General features: G+C 40.8%; 1 protein-coding gene across 1 annotated transcript in view; it reads left to right on the forward strand.

The window, feature by feature from the left end:
- LOC133605923 (insulin receptor substrate 1-B) overlaps positions 1-22627 on the forward strand; it is a 72247-nt gene that overhangs the window by 12697 nt on the left and 36923 nt on the right. Inside the window, exons 2-3 of the mRNA XM_061959321.2 lie at positions 4307-4608; positions 5566-8695. Coding sequence (XP_061815305.1) covers positions 4307-4608; positions 5566-8695 — 3432 coding nt within the window. The remainder of the gene's footprint in view (positions 1-4306; positions 4609-5565; positions 8696-22627) is intronic.

The following is a 22627-nucleotide window of genomic DNA, read 5'->3' on the forward strand; positions in this document are numbered from 1 at the left end:
CAATCATATGAATCACTTGACTTTTCTTTTGACTTGTCTTTATTACATGCATGTACTGTCGAGAGAGCGGGTGAGCTGTGTCTTTCACTTAATGGATTATTTCCAGTCTTTCTATACAGTTCTATCAAAAGTAGAACATCAAACATATTTCGTACTGGTATATATCTGCGGCTTATAGTCGGCTTATATGTAAAACTTTTTTTTTTCTTTTTAGTCTGGAAAATATGGTAATTGCAATCTCAATTCCAAGCAAGAACATCTAAATGTTTTTGCAGGACTGTGCAGCCCTAATTGTAAGGTTTCTGATGTATTGATTGTGGTTGGCTGCTCAGAGCACATTAGCATTGTCGTTGTGGTCAGGAAGTGCCCCCTAATTTATCAGCTTTACATTACAGACTCCTACTTTGCTGACCTCGATTTCCTGGTGTCACCCTCCTCTGGGATGCAATTAAATACGCTCAGTTTATGGGATGAATGGATGTACATATTATGGATGGAACAGTTTATTAAAAAAAATCTGAACCATTCAGTTGATCTGACTTGATTCGAAATGAGTGTGTCATTCGGATCGTATGTTTTTTTTTTTTTACTGCTCCATTTGAAGCGTATGTTTGTGTCTGTAGTTCCTGTCATACACATCATGCAACGTGAGGCTAGAGTTGTGAGGCATTCGTGTTACAGACATCAAAAACTGACTTTGAGCAACAATAACTTTATCCAATCAATCAGCCTTTCCTCAAGTGCATGTAATAAAATGAAAAAACACAATAAAACATCCACAACTGTCATACTTTCCCTTCTGTCTTTCGTCGTGGTCATCCAGTGACCAGTCATGACACATTCAATGACTCTGAAACTGTCGGAAAATACAACTCTAAGCATGACAACAAGTATCCATAGTGGTGTTAAAAAATGTCTTTGCAAATGGAGTTTTAAAATAAATAGGTCTGTTAATTTAAAAACACATTCACATGCGGTTATGCATGTTTTGTATAGCCAGAAAAAATTACCAAAGATGACTGGCACATAACACCTGTACGCATGAACATAGTGATATATTAGCTATGCAATGACGTGTACATTATCTTTATAATCAGCGCATAGGAGTCGTCTCACAGATGAACAACCCATCCTAAGAAAACCTTACCTCAAACATTAAAGAAATCTACTGGATTGCAAACACCAAACGTTGGCAGGTCTATAACTAACTATACATGACATAATTGATTATATAAAAACATTGTAATGGGTGGTTAATTGGGATATATAGTAGTCTGTGGTGTTAAAAATAACAACAATGTGCAGAGAACCAAAAAATGTTGACCACAAAGGATGATAAGAGCCGAACCGTGAATTTTGTGAACTCTTCCACCCTTAATACACATACACTCAGTGAATGCAATGCTTCATTGTGCTGCACCACTTTCTGCAGGAGCTTAAAAATTCAAGAGTGTTTTAAATTTAGGTGAGATGAAATATTCAGCCGCTCTGTGTGTCTTTGCCCCATGGAATTTGATCGCTCTCCTGAAAATGTGCATCTTGTAATGGTTGATAAATTCAGAATAATTTCTAAATTGTTAGGGCCTCAATAATTACAAGCAATTGTGCAGCATTTGCAAAGACTGCAGCCGCTCTGTCTGTCCAAAGATACTAGGAACTCTGGGAACGTTCTGTTCTCAGACACTGTGTTTACTACCTCACCACCAGGCCAACCAGCATGTCCTATATTGAGGTTCTCTTCATGTTTATTTTGTTGCTTGTTCCATCCTTGGATGCCTTCTTTATTTCTCCCTTCCATGCGTCAGTCTGCGCTGGCTGGATAACATGGACCACATGTAAAATGAACGCTTGTGTCTGCAGAGCGCTGTGTTCTCCCGGATGGTGGAATGACACGTGCTGTAGATGCATGACGTATTTAGGAAGCAGTGAGATTAAAACAAGGCATGGGTGCACACGGCGCCACTGTGAAAAAGCACAATGCCTGTCGGGCAGGATTGTGGGCAAAAGTAGCCGAGAGCAGCATAAAAAGGAGTCTGCTGCGCAGTCTTTGTGGCGTAGAAAATATCACAGCGGGCTACGGCAATGAGGTCACGCGCTGGAAATGCAAACAGGATGCATTCACTGGCATGGAAAGGGATTCTATTATGACTTATTGCTATAAAATGGAATTATCTTGAATGGTCCTGAGCAAACACTTACTAACCTTGACCTAATTGAATGTTTTTGTTGCTTCATTTGTAAAAATCAGCAGGGATCCCTTTGGAATACCCTTTGTCTTAAAAGACAGCAGCAGTCACCTTGGACGACCACTACACAGATATGCCCCAAGGTTGCTGTTGAATGTTGTCCCATACACTGAAAGCTCAAGGCAAATGCCTCATTGCCTTCAAGTACACCCGGGGCTCTCTTTTGCAAACTTTTTGTACAGCAACCCAGTGAAAAAGAAGGGAAAAAAATTTAAGTTTTCTTCCATCTTTGTTAGAGCAGCACACTGCCGGGAAGGCTACTCCCCCCAGAGAAAGCCCGGGGTTCTCCATAATTCATATTACTCCACCAAGGATCAATCCTGGCTTTATGTAACCGAGCAAGAGTAGATGTTTGATAGATGCTGCACAACTGTGGACAACCTCTTTAAGGTTCCAGAGGCTCTTTGAGGGTTTTTGGTGGGCCTGAGTAGCAGTGTGATGAAAGTGGTGAGTGTTTGTGTGTGAGGTTTAACGCTGCACTGTAGTCCAAGCAAACAACACTCCTCCTCAAGTCCTGTTTGAGCGGGCGGCCTCTTGAAACGGGAGAAATAGGCCCACAAAAAGGCGGCACGGTGAAATAAAGACTAACTTTGCACAATCCTAATCGGAATTCTAAATCGTTTTCTTCACAAAGATTAATTTCCCGTTGCAATCTCATGTAAAATCCCTTTGCTGTCAACTCCTTCCTGTTGTAAATCTTAATGGAGGAGACAAACGGGACTTGATGCTCACTGAGAGAAGCATGAAACGGCCACGCATGGCCTTGAATGAGTCATTTTATGCAGTGTGTGTGTGCGTGTGTGAAAAGCCACCGACTCCACTGGCTCTAAGCACAACAATCTATTCTCAGTTAAACTTGTAAACTATCCTCCAGTTTTTAGCACACAACGAGAATTGTTGGTTGGCCTGTGAGGGTTTGCCCAATCAAATCCGTGGAAGGAGCCACTGAATTAATAATAACAATGGAGTGCATCGTCATGTCAACATATGGTTGTCGTTGAAGGATTTGCAGCAGAGTTTCGGGAAAGGGAAGAGCGCACAGCATTTGGAATACAGCGTGCTCCATCATGTTGAAAATGCAACGGCATACATGCTTTCCCTTTTAGAGAAAAAGTGCATCTTTGCATTATATCCAAACCAGCAATGCAGTGTTTTGGGAATTTTTCCATAGAATCAGAATCAGAATTGTTTTTATTGCCATTGTTTGAGAACGTGTTCACAAACTAGGAATTTTTCTTGGTGCAATCGTGCAACATAAAACACATATAACACAGAATAGGTAATAAAAAGAGCTGTAACTGAGCTATCAGATCTTCTTATTGTTATAGAGTATAGAGTAATGCTGGGCCCACCCATGTGCATGAGTCATCATAACCAGGTATTTCTTTAATCACAGCCCTTTCATTCAACAGGTGTGAGTTCCCTAGTGAATACACATAAAAGTGGCGAGAGGTCATATTTTTTGCTTCCGATCAGGGGACAAAACCGAGACATGAAAGCACTAAATGATCAGCCAATAATAGCAAACTGGGTTGACACACATCAAGGATGAATGGACTGCTGGGGCTAATGAAAAGACGATTGTTTTACAAATTGACAAAGTGAGTCACTTGAATATTCCTTTCAGACCTTCCCAGACTTTTTTGTTGCCTTCTACCTTGTTAGGTGTACTTAATTCCCCCTCCTCCTTAAGAACAGTTTACTATTGTTGGCTTTACTAGTCAACAGTTGACACTTTCCACGCTGGTATGGGTGCTTTTGTTTGTGAGCATTGGTGTATGTGTGCGGTTGACAAACGAGACCCCCAGGTGTGGAGCGTGCAGGTACAGAGCCGGTCACACAAGCTGATGCATGCTCACTTTGAACTCAGATCTGCTTAAAAATCTGTGAAAAGTTATACATCAGCACATCATAGAAAATAAAGGCACCTTGCTCATGAAAGAAGTGGTAAATAGAGGCGGTGTTCCTCTTCCTCCTTCATGCATGAAGGTCACATCAGTGCTTGTTTCAGTCGTTATGCTTTGCACTCTTCAAAAATGTCTCATTTTCTACTTCTTTAGGTAAGAACCCCACGGACGGAGGAATAGCAGGTGACTATGGTGTCCCAAATCCAGGACCGGCCTTCAAAGAGGTGTGGCAGGTCAAAGTGTGGCCCAAAGGTCTGGGTCAGTTAAAGAACCTGGTGGGCATCTACCGCCTCTGTCTGACCGACAAGACCGTCAACTTTGTCAAGCTCAACTCTGATGCTGCAGCTGTGGTGCTGCAGCTAATGAACGTTCGGCGCTGCGGGCATTCCGAAAACTTTTTCTTTGTTGAGGTGGGCCGCTCCGCCGTCACCGGACCGGGCGAGTTCTGGATGCAGGTGCGCCTCTCATCGTTCTCCCTTTACTTTAAAAGTTGTACCTAACATCCCTTATAAATTAAGAATGAAAAAAAAACTCTGTTTCATGCTTATAGTCAACCTAAGACTGCAATTTTGTTCAAGCCTGCACAATTTTGAGAAAAAAACGTAATTGGGATTTTTCTCTCCGAAATTGTGATTGCGATTAGTGAGTTTTATATTTTAAACATATAAATGCATAAACATGTGAAAATAACAAATGAAGGAAGACATGCTACTTTTAGACTGTCAATCAACATATTCTTGTCTAAAGGCGCCACACATTAGAACAATATACAATAATTTACTTGAAAAAATATGAAATATTTTGTTTGATCCAGACAGACTCAGAACTTTTGTCTACATTATGCCCTTAACCTGAAGAAACAACTGATAAAACTATACAGTGTTTATAATGTAATGTAATCATTATATATAATAATAATGCAAGTAACCATTCAAAAGGATATCAACTTTTATTTTCCATTGTTGTAGAATTGTTTACCATTGTACTGTTATTGGAAGGTAAATAACTTTGTTATTCTAATTAAATTAACAGACAGTACAATAAAAGGGACTATAATTTCTGTAAGCAAAAATGTTACTTATATATTGAACATCTCTGTGCGTCACTGTGTTCAGTTAATTCTACTGTTAAATAAATGTGTTAGTGTGCTGAGAGCGATGCACAGAGTGAGATGTCCTTCTTTCTGTTTGAAGCAAGGGACTAAGAAACGTGAAGCTCAACAATTCTGATAGGGGAACATGTCTGTCACCCAAATGCCGGTGACAGCGGAGGGAAAAAAACCCTCAGCCTCTTGCAGTTACGTTATCGCACTAATTAAATCCTTGATGTAGATTAATCGTGCAGCCCTAATCTTGTCAGGTCTTTGCATTTGTACATACATAACTGTGGTTGTGTTTGGTCCTTATTTCAAGGTGGATGATTCTGTGGTCGCCCAGAACATGCATGAAACATTGCTGGAGGCCATGAAGGCGCTCAGCGAAGAGTTCCGCCAGCGAAGTAAATCTCAGTCCAACTCTGGTCCCGGTGGAGGTGCAACGGCCTCCAACCCCATTAGTGTCCCTTCACGTCGCCATCACCCAAACCCTCCTCCCAGCCAGGTGGGCTTCACCCGCCGACCCAGAACTGAGCCTCCTGGAGGGGTGAACGGAGGTGTTAGCAGCTCCAGTGCTTCTCCTACCCCTCGTCACAGCTTTTCAAGGTCTCGTACAGCTAGTGATGGGAGTAAAGTGGATGAGAGTCTAGTGGGAAACATGCCGCTTGCAGGGCTCAGCTCCAGCCCCTCCACCAACGGGTCTTGCTCAACCACTCCTATCCTCAGGTCAAAGTCAGCACGTTCAGCCTCCACCTCAACCGCTAAAACTCCTCTTGGTCTTATGCGCTCTATTTCCACACCAGCACCTTCCCCGGCCCCAAGCCTGTCCTCCAGCTCTGGTCATGGCTCAGAGTTTGGGGGTACAGCAACTTGTGCTGGTCCTGGGTCAGGGAGTGGCCCCTACAGTCGAGTCCCGATGCATCGCGCGTCTGTCTCGGGGTCACCCAGTGACTATGGTTCCTCAGATGAATATGGCTCGAGTCCTGGGGAACAGACGCTCTTAGTCTCCCCCAGCCAGCCTGGAAGCTCTGTTGGTAGTGTTGGCAGCCAGTCCCTAGGTGAGGAGGGAGCTAATTATATTTTAATGGGTCAGCATAACGGTGGCAATGGTGGCGGAAATCAGAGCAGCATGACATCCAGCTCCTTGCCAGCACCTGGAACAACAGGCTGCGGCTCTATGCCCCAGTCCAGGAGAGTGCTCCGCCGCTCCTCCAGCCGAGAGTGCGAAGCGGAGCGTAGGTTGCTAAGCAAGCGTGCATCTTTACCCCCTATGGCCTTAGAGAGGCTGGTCCCATGTCCGCACAGAGGAGAAGAGCCAGCGGACGAAGACTCAGCTGACTATGCTATTATGTCGAGGAGCACCAGCCGTGAGTCCTTTTCTTCCACGTCTTCTTCAATGCAGAGGGAATGCCTCATGAGTGCTGGGTCAGGGGGAGGTGGAGGAGGGTACTTGGATGTGGCGGGAGAATTCAGAGGTGAAACAGGTGGTGTAGCAGCTGGCGGTGTAGGTTTCGGAGTGGATAATGGCTACATGTCTATGTTGCCGGGAGTCACTCAGTCTCCAGTGGCTTTGTCCCAATCGCTGGCTGTTTCTGTTCCAGAATTGGATCCTAAACCTGCTGATGATTATATGGCCATGACCCCAAACAGCAGCGTGTCCCCTCCACAGCAAATCCGACCTACACCCTCAGATGGCTATATGATCATGTCTCCCAATAGTAGCTGCTCCCCGGATCAACGTGGAGGTCTCTCTGGTGGTGCTTGGGTGGGCAGCGGTAGTGCAGACAGCAGGGCAGGCAGCGACTACATGAACATGTCTCCAATCAGTGCTCGCTCTGTGAACGGGAGTCCCCCACCTTCAGAACACACCAGTCAATCAGAGAACAGTTCTCAAGTCCCCAAGATGGTGTATTCTTATTATTCCCTTCCACGGTCATACAAACACAATACCTCTGCCAGAAATTTTGATGATGGACCAGGACGTGGCAGAAGGCCCAATGGTGGAAGGGGAGTGGGTGGTGCAAGGACGATAAACGGACACCAAGAGCAACAACCGGCTGGCAGTTCAATAGCAGGACGACACCTGTCGCTCTCTTCTTCCTCATACTCCTCCAGCTCAGCCAGCAGTGAAAGCCTTGGAGAGAGCGAGGAGAGAGCAGCAAACACCATCGCTGGGGGCTCCAAAGAGGGGACCAAACTCCAGCAGCGACGAGGCTCCAGTGGGTTGGCAAATCACAGTGCCCACTCTCGAAGCAGACCAGTGAGCCTTTTTGTTGACGTATCCAAGGCTAACACCCTTCCTCGGGTTCGTGAGAATCCGTTGCCACCAGAACCTAAGAGCCCTGGGGAATATGTCAGTATTGAGTTTAAGGGGGGAAACAGCAGCAATACTAGTGTCGGAGGAGGCTGTGGCACGGGTGTCAGGCATGGATCATTCAAGCCTCATGGTACAAGCAGCCACCATTCTCAACACAGACCTGTGTCGTGCCTGGGAAACTTTATCCCCTTGTCCCGCAGCCCCTCTGCCCCTATTACTCCCCCAGCTGCTTCCGAGTATGTAAACATGGACCTCGGCCCTTCTCCTTCTCCCTCACCCCACACTCCACTGGTTTTCCCCTCGTTCCACACCCCTACTACCCCTCCAATACTTGCTCTTGCTTCCAAAGTCTCTGATGAAGTAGCAACAGGCCCTCTGGAAGAGGTGACAGAGATGGCTGAGGCACGGCTTAGGAAAATCCAGGAGATTGTTCCTGAGTTGGAGTCCCCCACATCATGCGGGGACTACACAGTGATGGCCTTTAGCCTAAACAGCAACACGGCTACCGGGCCATCATCCAGCATCTCTCTCAAAACTCCTTCCCCTACAAAAACCGAACCATCCGGTGCAACACGGGTTCTAGAATTTCCTTTAGCCAAATCAGGACCCAACCCGGACCATGGAGCAAAAGTTATCCGTGCCGACCCCCAAGGACGCAGACGGCACTGTTCTGAAAGCTTCCTTGCCTCACCATCCATCTCTACTTCTGGTTCCACATCTTCTTCTTCCACTGCCTCACTCTTCCCAGAACAAGCTGTGCCACGTCGGCAGGGCTTCGAGAATACGCCATGGCGTAATGGATCTATGCCGGATACCCTCAGCCAGTCAACTCTTCCTGGACAACAACAGCCCGCTGCCACCAACACGCCCATCACAGAGCAAGGCCTTAATTATATAGACTTGGACTTGGCCAACAAAGAGAGCCAACATTTGGGCCTGGATGGACCCCTAGGTAACCAGGCCTCTTCTCGCATCTTCTCTGTGCTTGGTGCCAGCTCTGCGATTGGAGGAGGAGGATCAGGTGTAGCAGTCGGCAATAGTGGCAGCGCCAGCATCAACACGTACGCCAGCATAGATTTCTACAAGTCGGAGGAGCTGCGGACACATCAGAACGGAAACAAGGAGGGGTCAGGTAAGAATGGTTTATATTTGAAATTACATTAAATTAATTATGTGCTCATGCACCAGTGATCTACATCCTCCATATTGGGGGGATTTAATCTGTTTTATTTTTTTCCTTGTCTTTGCTTTGGAATTATTCTATCATGCTATACATAAGACAAACGCCAATACTTTCGCTCTGCTTGAGCCATTGTTTTCCTGGTGCAAACATCTCACTGCAGCACCATCCCCACACAAAGAAACCATTCACACTTTCCATTGAAGCGTCCCACTCTGAGTCTAAATCATTTGAACTTTGACCCTGTGGTTCGGTTGACCTGTCATCCAATGGTTCTGCATGTGACATGAATGTTGTATTATGGGTGATTGACATTTTGAAAACGGACATTGTTTGCGTTTGTTAGTGCTCCAGCATATTTTTGTTCTAGTGTAGATGTAAATTTATGATTTATGACACATACATATACATTGGGAAGTCTGTCCCGCTTATCACGCCACGCCAATGTTGAACAAATGATCAAGTCCCGGTCCAGCCTGTTGTTGTTGTTGTTGTTGTTATTGTTGTTGTTGTTGTTGTTAAAAAGTGTTCACTTTTTAACACAACAGCATCGACATTCTTGGTTGACTACTTTTCTCGACATAAAATGAGAACAAAAAGGATAATTTCTGTGAACGTTGTTCCATATATGTCGATGTACTGTATGTACAGTGTACCCACCAATTACGAATCCCTCCTTATGCAGACTTTTTCTATTAGGAACCACAGCCATAACCAAAATTTGCATTTGTATAGGAACCTTGTTTGCGGATATTAGTTTTTCTGTGCAGTATGTTTGGCAGTATTTTCATGCCAGCTCAGTCAACGTCACTCGGGGGCGGTGGAAGTCCTTCTGTGAGGGGTGGATGACGAGGCAGTAGGTGATGCTGTTTTTAAACTTTGACGACTTTAACACGCCAACAGCAGTGTTTAATTCCAACATTGTATATAAACTTGCACACACGCCCCACATGGCGAAGTGTGTTTATGAACACCCAAATTTTGAATGTCAATATACTGTAGCACAGGGATATTGTTTTGGGGGGCTGGACTTCTCTCTTCACTATTAGTCTTACTTTGTATATTCTGGAGAACCAGTCTCCTCTGCAGTAAACATTTAATTTTGGTTTGTTTATTTTTGACATTTTTGAAACGCTCTGCAGTTTTTAAGGACTTTCTGCAAAAATGTGAGTCTTATTTAACTGAACTTGTGGGCCACCACTTGAGTAGCCCGAATATTAAAAAAGAGAGCACCTAAAATGGAACCTTGAGGAACACTACTGATATCACTAAAGAAGTTGGACAAATGCCTTTATGACAGCATCTGAAGTGAACACGCTACAGCAACACCTTTGTCACATTAATCACATTACGAAAAAAATGTGTGAATGCCAAAAAGGAGAGGACTTAAAGGGACGCCTTGAGGAACGCCTCAGTTATGTAAATCACAAGTTTGAACCCCAGTGTTCACAAGCATGGTTAAAATGTCAATGCAAGGATCTGCCAATGTGTCTACAGTGGTCCAAGTTCTTCTATACATCAGAAGCACTCTGGTGCTTTTAAGAGTTTTCTTCCAAAAAGGTTTGTTTCTTCAGATGCGGGCCACCAGTTGAATAGCACTGCTTTTGCATGCCGTTATAATATTATGAAGGAAATGTGTGTTTGGTGGAAGAAAAAAAAAATTCTGCTGCGCTCCTTCCCAGATAGAGCAGTGGCCAGTAGTGTTTAATTTAAAGTAGGGCTGGGCGATATGGCCTTTTTTTAATATCTTGATATTTTTAGGCCATATCGCGATACACAATATATATCTCGATATTTTGCCTTAGCCTTGAATGAACATTTGATACATATAATCACAGCAGTATGATGATTCTATGTGTCTACATTAAAACATTCTTGTTCATACTGCATTAATGTATGCTCATGTTAAACTTTCATGCAGAGAGGGAAATCACAACTAAGTAAATTTAGCAAAACTGTATTTATTAAACAGTTATTAAGCAGTGGCACAAATATTCATGTCATTTGCAAAACAGAAAGTGCAAGATTGTCAGAGACATTTTAAAACAAGCTATAAGTGCACTTTTGTGCATGATGACACACAAGATATTTCAATAAGTGTCACATAAAAATGAGCTGCATATCAAATAGTTTATGTCCTACGGTGTTGATGTGATTGATTGATTGAATTATTTATTTCAAACCTGCACAGTACAACACACACTTTTTTTTTTTAAACATTTTGGCAGGGACATTTATGCAAGGCTTGAAAAGGGGTTGGATGAAGCAAATGCTTATAATATCCCAACCCCTCTCACTCATTCCACATTTAACATAAACAATATAATACAAGAACAATACTATACAAACAAAAACAAGAAAAGCTCCTGTACACTAACAATACAATAGTACCACTGTTACTATAAAACAAGACAAGACGAGACAAAACACACACACACACACACACACACACACACACACACACACACACACACACACACACACATACACACACACAGGCCCAAACACTCTCTGACCATACACCTCTCTCCCATCGCTCTGTGCTTAGGGCATCACTCTCTTTCCTCCTCGTACTTCTTCAGTACTTCTTTTTTAAACAGTCTTTTAAATGTAATCATGTTAGAACAGGTTTTTAACTCGTCCCCTAAGTTGTTCCACAGACTGACTCCACGCACTGAAATGCACATTGATTTTAAAGTTGTTCTAAATTTAGGCAAATATAATTTGTTGTTTCCTCTTAGACTGTAACTATGATGAGCATCTCTATCCTGGAATAGGTTTTGTATATTGGATGGTAGAGAGTTTTGGGATGCCCTAAACATAATTTGAGCAGTTTTAAAATTGATCACATCGTGCAGTTTAAGTTGCTTTAACTCCATGAATAGTGGATTTGAATGATGTAAGTAGTGAACATTGGACACAATCCTAATGGCCTTTTTCTGCAGAGTGACTAAAGGCTGTAGATGGGATTTATAACAATTTCCCCAGACTTCAACACAATAGTTTAGATATGACATAATAAATGAATGATACAATAAAAGCAGAGCATTGGTGTTCAATAAATGACATGATCTCCTCATCATTCCAACACATTTAGCAACTTTTGTCCTCAGGTAATTTATATGAGGCTTCCATGATATATTTTCATCTATTACCACTCCTAAGAATGAATTTTGTTGAACATATTCTATTGGTGTATCATCGATAACAATCCTGATGGGTATTTCACTTTTGCGATTGCTAAAGAGCATGATTTTGGTCTTCTTTAAATTGAGAGACAATTTGTTGGTATTAAACCAAGTTTTTAACTTGATCATCTCCTCAGTTACAGAGGCCAGAAGTTGCTTAACGTCGTCACCTGCACATGTAATGGTTGTGTCGTCAGCAAAGAGGATGAACTTCAGCAGTGTTGATACTTTACATATTTCATTGATATACATTATAAATAGTGTGGGTCCCAGTATCGACCCCTGGGGGACTCCACAGGTTATGTTCATGAGTGTAGATTGATGTTGGTCGATCTGAACAATCTGCTGTCTCTCATTCAAGTAGCTCTTCAGCCATTTCCCTGCCACTCCCCTTATGCCATAGTTTTCCAGTTTGTTTACCAAAATCTAGTGATCAATGGTATCGAAAGCCTTTTGCAGGTCAATAAAAATTCCTAAAACAAATTTGTTTTTCTCGATACCATTAGTAATGTTCTCTATTAGATCACTTAAAGCTAATGAAGTTGACCTATTTTGTCGGAACCCATATTGACAATCAGATAATAATGTGTGTTTTTCAATGAAGCCACGAAGTCTATTATCAAATAATTTTTCCAAAATTTTTGACAACTGTGGCAGAAGGGAGACGGGCCGGTAATTTGTGAAGTGGTGTTTGTCTCCAGATTTGAAGATGGGGATGACTTTTGAGAGTTTCATTTGTGAAGGAAATTGTCCAAGTTGAAAAGATAAATTGCAGATGTATGTGAATGGTTTGATGATTTCTTCCGCTACATTCCGGACCGTCCTCATGTCGAGGTCATAAATGTCACGTGATGTTTTGTTCTTGCTTTTATGAATAATCTCTAAAACTTCCTTTTCGACAGTCGGAGTAAGGAACATCGAGTAAGGATTTTTTCCAATAAGTTCCATAGGCTGTACATCATTAATTGGGATTTTTTTTTGCCAGCTCAGGCCCAACTTTAACAAAAAACATATTGAAGCCGTCAGCAATCATCTTCTTGTCACTTATGATTTGGTCGTTCTCAACAAAAAACTCTGGATAACAAGGACTGTTTGAACCATGCCCAATAATTGTATTTAATACCTTCCAAATTCCCTTTATATCACTTTTCTTTTGGATTAATAGTTTGGTGGTGTATTCTTTTCTGCTTGCTCTTAATATGCTGGTTAATTTATTTTTATATGTTTTGTACTTTTGTTCTGTTTCTATGGTTTGATGCCTAAAAAAAGTCCTATATAAATAATTTTTCTTTTTGCAAGCGTTCGCAAGCCCTTTAGTTATCCATGGAGTTTTTGTGGAGTTAGTTATAGTGCATTTTTTGATGGGGCAGTGTGTATCATAAAGTGAGAAAAAAATGTCATGAAATAAATTATAAAATAAATTATAATAAATTATAAGCTGCATTTATATCTGACGTTTGAAAAACAGAATCCCAGTGTGGAAATAGTTGCTTCGGCATTTAGTTGGTGTGGTACTGAACGGAGATGTTGACATGTAAAGACATATTCCCGCTTGAAGCCAAACCACCGTCAGACGATGGACCCCGTGCTGTTTTTCTTGGGAATTAATTATTCCTCCATTTGTTACCAGATTTGTACCTTCTTTCTCTCGTGTTACCACTCAAACCACACCGTTAGCTGTTAGCATCACAGCTAACGTTACCATGTCGCTACCTGTCTGCTACGCAGGAGCGTGTGACGTTGCTCACGTGACAGTATGTGACGCATGTAAGAAGGTGCACTTGTTTTAGTCTCTGTGGGAAGGAGAGACAGGAAAGAGTGAGAAACGCATGCAGTTTAATGCCCCGCAGCTAAAAGCAACTGTGTGAGAACGTATACTCGAATATCACGATATAGTCATTTTCTATATCGCACAGAGACAAACCCGCGATATATCGAGTATATCGATATATCGCCCAGCCCTAATTTAAAGTGTAATGTAAATGTTCCTAGGTTAAAACAGGGTGCAGGGGGAATGGTGTAACTATGACACATAACAGAAAATGAGCCGGGCTACTGCGTAACGATTATACCTGCTGTTGAAGTTCAAATAAAGTTAATGTAAGTAAGTTTACACGTTTAACCATCCACTTTTTAAAGTTTAGTTTATAATGGACTGGAGTGAAACACATAGGACCCTGAAAAAGTAAACCATCCCTACATCACCCTCCCTCCTGCGAAGAAGACTTGCCGACAAGGTAGATGATTTTATTATTTTTCAAAATTTTACAATTACTCTTTATGCTTAATTATTACATTTCTGTTTGAACACAACATAAGGTGATACAATATATCAAAGTGTTCACAGATTATAAATCTTTATTAAAATAGGGTCTTTTGTCTAACTACGACAAGAGATAAGTGGCCTAGTGGTTAGAGTGTCTGCCCTGAGATCGGTAGGTTGTGAGTTCAAACCCCGGCCGAGTCATACCAAAGACTATAAAAAAATGGGACCCATTACCTCCCTGCTTGGCACTCAGCATCAAGGGTTGGAATTGGGGGTTAAATCACCAAAAATGATTCCCGGGCGCGGCACTGCTGCTGCCCACTGCTCCCCTCACCTCCCAGGGGGTGAACAAGGGGATGGGTCAAATGCAGAGGACAAATTTCGCCACACCTAGTGTGTGTGTGACAATCATTGGTACTTTAACTTTAACTTTAATAAGCTAGCTTCTACGTCAGCACCAAACACGTTTGAGTTTGTATGCACAACACTGCGATAAAATACCAATCTATACTGACTGAAAAACATGAACAATCATATTAAAGTATCTGTAAAGTATTTTCCCACATTTCATGTTTTTGTTTGGAAACAGCTAGCCAGACAAAGTATGCTGTCTGTTATGATACACGCACGTCGTACTGTGTGTATCATGATCAATATAATGTGTGACTCACTCGATTGAATGTTGTCTGTTTGCTCCTGCTGGCGAGGGACGTAAGCACTCCATTTATGTCGACATAGCATGGTTTCAAATTCTACATTTTGCAGCTTTGAGTCGCTTTCACCTCACTCTATCGGCTTCCGTCTGCTCCAACGTCTCACTCTTCCTTCGTGCTGGCTTCTAGAAGCAGTAGTTCATCCTACACAAATTCAGGTTTAAAAAGATAAGGTTGTGAATCCTCATTTGTCCAAAAATAGTCACACATTTGTTGCCTGAAGTTTGAAGTGTGCTGCTTTGGAAACGGAAATAAATGCACAGAGGAATTAGTTCTGATTAAAATGACCAAAATACGGTAAATATTGCACATATTACATATTGTTATGAACATGTCTGTTACTACATTATATATATACTTGCAGTGTGTATAGAAAATGTTGTTTTAGAGGGCTTTGAAGGCTACAACGGTGACTCCCACTAGCCGCATTATGCAAGCAATTTTTATTATCTTTAACATTTTTAAAAAGACGTGTGTTCTTGTTTCTCATAATGATTGTGAACGATAGGCAAACAAGTGAAGTTCCCCTTTAACTTCATAATTGGAGGTTCATGAAATATTGTTCACGTCATCCTAATTATTTAATATTAATATGGCATAATTACACAACAATAAAACGTGCACACCAGTGACTTCCTGGTCAGTTCAGAACTGAACTGTCATTTTAGGCTTTTGGCATTCTGTGAAGTTTCCTTTTGGGGCGACCTTTGCAGCTAAACAAGGCCTCAAACCATGCCAGACACGTCCCCCCAAGCAAAACATTCTTCTTCAGCCACTGTCTGCTCCAAATTGGCGCATTAGGAGCTTGGCGCCTGCAGCCTAAGCAGATATGGGAGCATTTAAATGGCCGTGTGGATTTACGTGCTTCAGTAAAACACTTGTCTTACTTAACCCTCCACAGTGGAGCTCTTGTGATGACTGCATCCTGCCAAGCCCCCATGTTGACGTATGTTCCCGCTTGGTTTGTACGCTCTCCGTTGCTGCAAATGGCTTGCATCCCTACGTCTGAGCGCAAGTTTTGTTTAGCAGCTAGCAGAGTGGCGTCAGGGTGGCAGCGTGGGGGAGAATGTTGCACATTGGCTGTGAATGTTTCACTGCTAAGTCTCAAATGCCTTTGTACAGCACTTGCCCCTTTTATCCTGCCTCCCCCTCTTTTCCACCGCCAACAAATGATCCTTTTGTGAGGGTATTTTTGCCATGCTAGGACCGACAGACTCGCCGGAATTTTCCTCCTGCTAGATTGGTATCTCTTGGCATCCGGGTGTCATTCCATGCCTCTTCCTCCCGCTTGTTCAGGGTTAGATGTTTTTGTCCTCGTCTGACATCTTGGTTTTTGATCTCCCTCCTGTTGCATCATCAGAGTTCAGTCTTTTAGTCCCTACTTCCAGTCTTTGTTGAACATGCACCCTATTTCGACGTTGGCTGACAGGCGTCGACATAGACGGTGGTTGACATAAGGATAGGGGTGCAACGATTCGTCAACATTGTTGACACATATCGACAATAAAATTTGTCACCGACAAATTCATTTGTCGACAATAGTAGTGACGTCATCACTCGTGTTTTTCGGGAGTGACGCGAGTCGGCACGGCTACTCACACAACACCGTGGGTGAAAATATGTAAAGTGTGGGAACATTTCCTCTTATTGTTGTTAAAAACATAAACCTTGATCATTTTACAAAGCAGATCTTTTTTTTAATGACACTCCAGCACCCCCCGCGACCCCGAAAGGGACAAGCGGTAGAAAATTGATGGATGGATGGACTACATCTGTGATACGGGAGCATTTAAAGAGGGGGGATGTCGGACATCTGGAGGATGCAATCTCAACCCTAATAAGCTTCCTTGCTATCGAACAAATGTGAGATGAAGTTGTGTGAAAAATGGATGTAACTATTTGTTAAACTATGTCTAAATAAATTCAAGTACAATTTGCAGTGCAATAAAGAAAGGCACAGCAACAAACGTTAATCGCACACGCATAGACAGAAAACATCTTAAGATTAAACGTATAATCTATTCGATAGCTAACATTTTAACAATTAGTCTATGATACAATTCTGTACATTGACTTTATTAGGTTGCTCAACATGCCAGGATTTTACAATAACATACTGGTGTGCAGCTTTTTAAACCAGTGTTAATTTTAACAGCAGTTTTTAATTTAGTTATAGCCATAGTCTTATGACAAAAATTTATTTTATTTTGTGATATTTTATTCATTTAAATGGATTTAGTTTTAGTCTAGTTTTAGTTGACTAAATTCATTAACATTTTAGTTGACTAAAACTACAATAAAATTTGTCGATGAAAATATAAAGTAAAAAGAATAACGCATCTTTTGAAGTTGTCTTAAATCACTTTTAAAGTATTGCATACCATCTCAAAATCTAAATTCACAACAACACCTGCACTCCATAAATATATCAACAAGTACATTTCATACAAACCTTACTGTGTGTCATTGTTTTAGCTGAAATTGAGCATTTTTTTCAAATGTTAAATAATATACATCTAAAATGGTCATAAGAAACAAATTGTTTTTATTCTATATTGCGTATAACAGGGGCATCAAACTAATTTTGGCTCAGGGTCCGCATGGAGGAAAATCTATTCCCAAGTGGGCCGGACTGGTAAAATCACGGCATAGTAACTTAAAAATAAAGACGACTTTAAATGTTTTTTTTGTTTAACTTTGGCCAAAATAGAACAAGCACATTTTGAAAATGTACAAATCACAAATACTCCTCTTGACAAAACACTTCAAGTTAGTTGAAAATTCTGAGGAAATAATTTGCTTCACAAATTAAAAGAACAAACATTTTGAAGTGCGCTGATGGTAGAAAAAAGAAACAGAGATTTATTTAAGAAAGTAGCTTAGGAAATGTTAGGACTCCCGAACGAAATGCGAATGAGATAAAATAGAATGAAGCAGGTATGTTAAAGCTGAATAATAAAGCGTACACAAACCTCTTCAAGCTGCATTTGTGCAAGCCAACGGATTTACTTTCCGCACAACTGGCAAGATAGTCCAGAACAATGGAAACCTTACTCTGGATATCAGTCGGGGCACGAACGGTCTTTTCCTTCGGATTTAAAACTCCTTCCATCAATCCACAGAGCCTTTTGGATGAACTTTAAGACATTCAAAAGTTTAGTTTCCATGATTTTCATCTGAAAATGTATTTTTAAAAACTCTTCTGCCGGTCTTTCATTGCATCCGACCTGTATCTGCCCAGATATAATCTTTGTCGTAGCGTCATGTTCGTAGCGCAATCTAAGATGATTTCTTGATGCTGCCTGCTATTTAACATCAGCATAGCCATCAGATAATTCATTTTCCGGTTGACCTATGACGTCACCCTTGCCATTTGCAGATCCTTACAACTTATTTGAACTGATGTCCGCTGTAATATTGGCACATGTTACCAATATCACAGCGGACATCAGTTCAAACAAGTTGTAAGGATCTGCAAATGGCAAGGGTGACGTCATAGGTCAACCGGAAAATGAATGATTTTAACTGCGCTAAAAGGAAATAAGCGCCCCTCAGTGTACGGGAGGCACATGGCGTATGACCAATAGTCGCATGAGACTTGGACTTCACATACAGGTATGAAAGTACAAAAAAACAAACTATTTGAGAAATCAGACTAATTTAGTGCATGGAAACATAGTGACTGTTAGAAATCTAGAACGTATACCCACATACTTGTCTTTCTTTGTGTCTTAGCTTGAAAAATGTAAAATCTGGTATTTTGGGTTGTCAAATTGTGCCATTAATAGCTTAACAGTGTGCCGAGGACATCGAATAAAGTGCACTGTACTTCAATAGTAACCGTAATTCAGTACATCCATCCATCCATCCATTTCAGTACAGTTTAAGCAATTTCGAAATATTAGCTTCAGCCTACTTACTGTTGCATAGCTGTCCCAATGATTAGCCTGCAACTAGCGCATCAAGTAGGTTGTATTCATACCGGAGAAAATTGAGCCACAGGTAATGTGGCAAAGTTGAAGTGCATCCATATGTCTTCTCTGACTGTATCTTTCTTCCAGGTGTAAAAAACATTTTGTTTTGAGGTGTGTAACAATACAGTCTTGTTTTCTCAGTGACGTTTACCCACCGCCCCCTCTCACATATGCAGCTATGATTGGATAGATCTCTAACTTGTCCCACGTGCCGAAAAAGGAAATTAAATATTGGATTTCGTCTTTTGAAAAATGTTCGTCTCGTTTTTCGTTGTCAACAGTTTAATAGTTTTTATTTGTATTTTTTAAAAGCTGAATGAGCAGCATAGTTACAGTATAAATAAACATTTATGAATAAAATAGTCATCTTTGTTGTATGTAAGCACATGTGCCTAAAAATATCTCAAGCTGAATTTAAAAGTCGATGGCTAATTTGGAGCCACTACATATGTTTACGCTTTATAATCTGATTAGGCGACTAGTCGTTGATGGTCAATGATTAGTCAACTATCAAAATAGTCGTTTGTTGCAGCCCTACATACAGTAGGGACATAAGGAAAATAGGGGACAATATTAATTAAACCTACCACAGTTTGTTGATAGTTTCCCTCTATTTTTGCATATTTTTTTAGGAAAGGGATTCTTAAAACAACTACTGATTCAGATTCTTTTGGTGATGATTCCATTCAACGTGATTTTTGATTTAAAATCGATTTGTGCAGGTATAAATAATTAAAATAAAATAAAACGTTTTTAAGGCTGCTGACATATGACTAATACTCACAGTGAGTAAATGCAGAGATGACCTTAAAAAATGTATTCTGAAAAAAAAAAATCATAAATTAATGTAAAAAAATATATAATTGAAAATGTTTTATAGATTATAAATCAGGATTAATAAGAATTGTGTTTCACGTGGAAATATATTTTTTGAAATCCCCTAATATTTGACTGTCATGATCCTTAATGATTGTGATGGTTTTTTGTTGTATCTTTACTGTGTTTGGTGTTTGTTTCCGTTTTCAGTGTTTTTTTTCCTCTCTGGAGTGCTAATTCCTCACACCTATTGTCAGATACAATTAGGGGGGTTTATTCGCCTGCTCCGCGTGTCAGGCTGAGCTGGTTCATTGTACTCTGTTTCTGCTGTGTGTTTGTCGATGCTCGCTCACTGAGTGCAAACCTTACTGCTGTATATACTTTGGTTGTCTTCATTCGTTCCTAATAAAGGGATCATCTCACCCGCACGATTCCTGCTGTCTCTGCATACTGGGGTCACACCAACAATTGCAACGCGACACCATGAGTGCGACCTGAGAATATTATAAGGTCCAGAGCTGTAAATCAAGGGTGGGGCTCTATGGGGCAGTGGTGTTTGTCTGTTTAGTTAACGCCAGTCCAACAGAGAAGCAGAGTGGCCGATCCACATTAGCCACGTCAAAGTGTGACGTGGGTCTTGCTGTAAGTTATACAGTGCTGTTTTGGAAAAGTCAATAAAAGGTTAATTTGTGCATAGTCATCTTGTCTCATCATAAATGCACCAACATGACAATATTTCATACTTTTATCTAACTGGGCTGGGATGCTTCCGATGTATGTCTTAACTACAATGAAAATAACGATTTTGTAATTGCCAAAATGTGTTTTCCAATGGCAACAAGCGGAAACAAATTAAATGGCTTATTGAATTTAGGTTAATAATGCCATACTTTTATTTGGCACTGAACAGGAAGTCACTGTGTTATTTTAATACTATGTAACAACTAGACATTAGTTATGTTATTTATAGCTCCTTAGAGATACTGATGAAGTTGACAATACTTTTACACATGTGGACATCTACAAAACCAGTTTAATAGAAATGACCCGTTTGAGCTCAAAGTGACGAGAGATGCGTCGAGCAATGTATGTCAATATCAGCTTAGGATGTTAGATGTTTATTTGTCATTGCACTTAAAACGTACAATTACATTTGTTTACAGTCAACCCGTCCCAGATACAGATATAGAATATGACAGAGTGTAGACAGGACAGGAGGGCTGATGGGTTGCCACATAAGCGGTGTCCCATAAAAGATGGGAAAGAGAAAGACAAGAGGAGACAGTAGGGTGAAAAAGAAGCCACTCCAAAACTATGAAAAAAACCCAAAAAAAAACCTCAGAAATCATAAGCACATATAAGCACACAAATTCACGACTTGCAGGTGCGTGTGGGGGGCTTTTTAATCATAATAATAATAATAATAATTTCCTTCAGGATCAATAAAACTGAGCTAATCAGTGGATATCAGGTGTGCTCAAATTTGCGACCTGTGTTTTATTGGCTCACAGGACATTATAGAAATACAATTAAACAAAATGAAAAAGGAACATTGAGCAAAAGGGTACAATGTAAAGAGAAAAGGGTGAAATGTTGATACCAATAATCACAAGCTTGGTGTTTGGATATACTGTATATAACTTGTTTAGGCTTTTTACTAAATTAAAAACATATATCTAAGCTTTTAGATTTTTTTTATACGCTGTCCTCTCTGGAAAAGGTTTATATTCCCGTAATTAGAAATGTGTGACTTTCAACATTAATACAATTATTTAGAAAAAAAACTGAAGCCAGTCCACATGAGAGAATTTTATTATCCTCACTTCCAGCTGTCCCAAATATTTGGCGTCCTAACCATCTGGAGGCAAAGTCACAATAACACAGTCTTTTTTTTTCTTTTCTTTTTTTGAATCCTCCTTAGTCACACTATTTTGTAAATTAAGTTTTTTTCAATGCAGAGACTGCATGAATATTTCCCCATGGATATTATTCCCATGCAATACACAGTGGCAGGTCTGTTCACTGTTTGCTAATTGGACAAAACACATGCATAACTGGTCAATTGGATCAGTAACGGCTGCATGTGTGTGTTTGTGTGTTTGTCTGGACCATTTTCATGTGGAAATTAACTTATTTTATTTGAAACCATTTTGGCGGCATGAGGACACTTGATTTTCTGATGCATACCCAAAGGCAAGCGAGTCCAAACACACAAAACCACTGTAAAGTACTGTAGGTCAGGATATACTAAGTAATTAAAAATAGAGGATTTTGGTTATTGTTTATGAAGCAAATCTTGTGAGTATCCTGACGCATATTTACAGTCGTGGTCAAAAGTTGTAATGAACATAATGTCATGGCTGTCTTGAGTTTCCAATAATTTCTACAACTTTTATTTTTTGTGATAGAGTGATTGGATAACAACCTTGTTTGTCACAAAAAACATTCATGAAGTTTGGTTCTTTGATGAATTTACTATGAGTCTACTGAAAATGTGACCAAATCTGCTGGGTCAAAAGTATACATACAGCAATGTCAATATTTGGTTACATGTCCCTTGGCAAGTTTCACTGCAATAAGACGCTTTTGGTAGCCATCCACAAGCTTCTGGCAAGCTCCTGGTTGAAATTTTGACCACTCCTCTTGACAAAATTGGTGCAGTTCAGCTAAATTTGTTGGTTTTCTGACATGGACTTGTTTCTTCAGCATTGTCCACATGTTGTCAATGGGGTTTAAGTCAGGACTTTGGGAAGGCCATTCTAAAACCTTAATTCTAGCCTGATTTAGCCATTCCTTTACCACTTTTGATGTATGTTTGGGGTCATTGTCCTGTTGGAACACCCAACTGCGCCCAAGACCCAACCTCCGGGCTGATGATTTTAGGTTGTCCTGAAGAATTTGGAGGTAATCCTTCTTTTTCATTGTCC

Source organism: Nerophis lumbriciformis, linkage group LG05 (genome assembly GCF_033978685.3).
Source record: "Nerophis lumbriciformis linkage group LG05, RoL_Nlum_v2.1, whole genome shotgun sequence".
NCBI lineage: Eukaryota > Metazoa > Chordata > Actinopteri > Syngnathiformes > Syngnathidae > Nerophis > Nerophis lumbriciformis.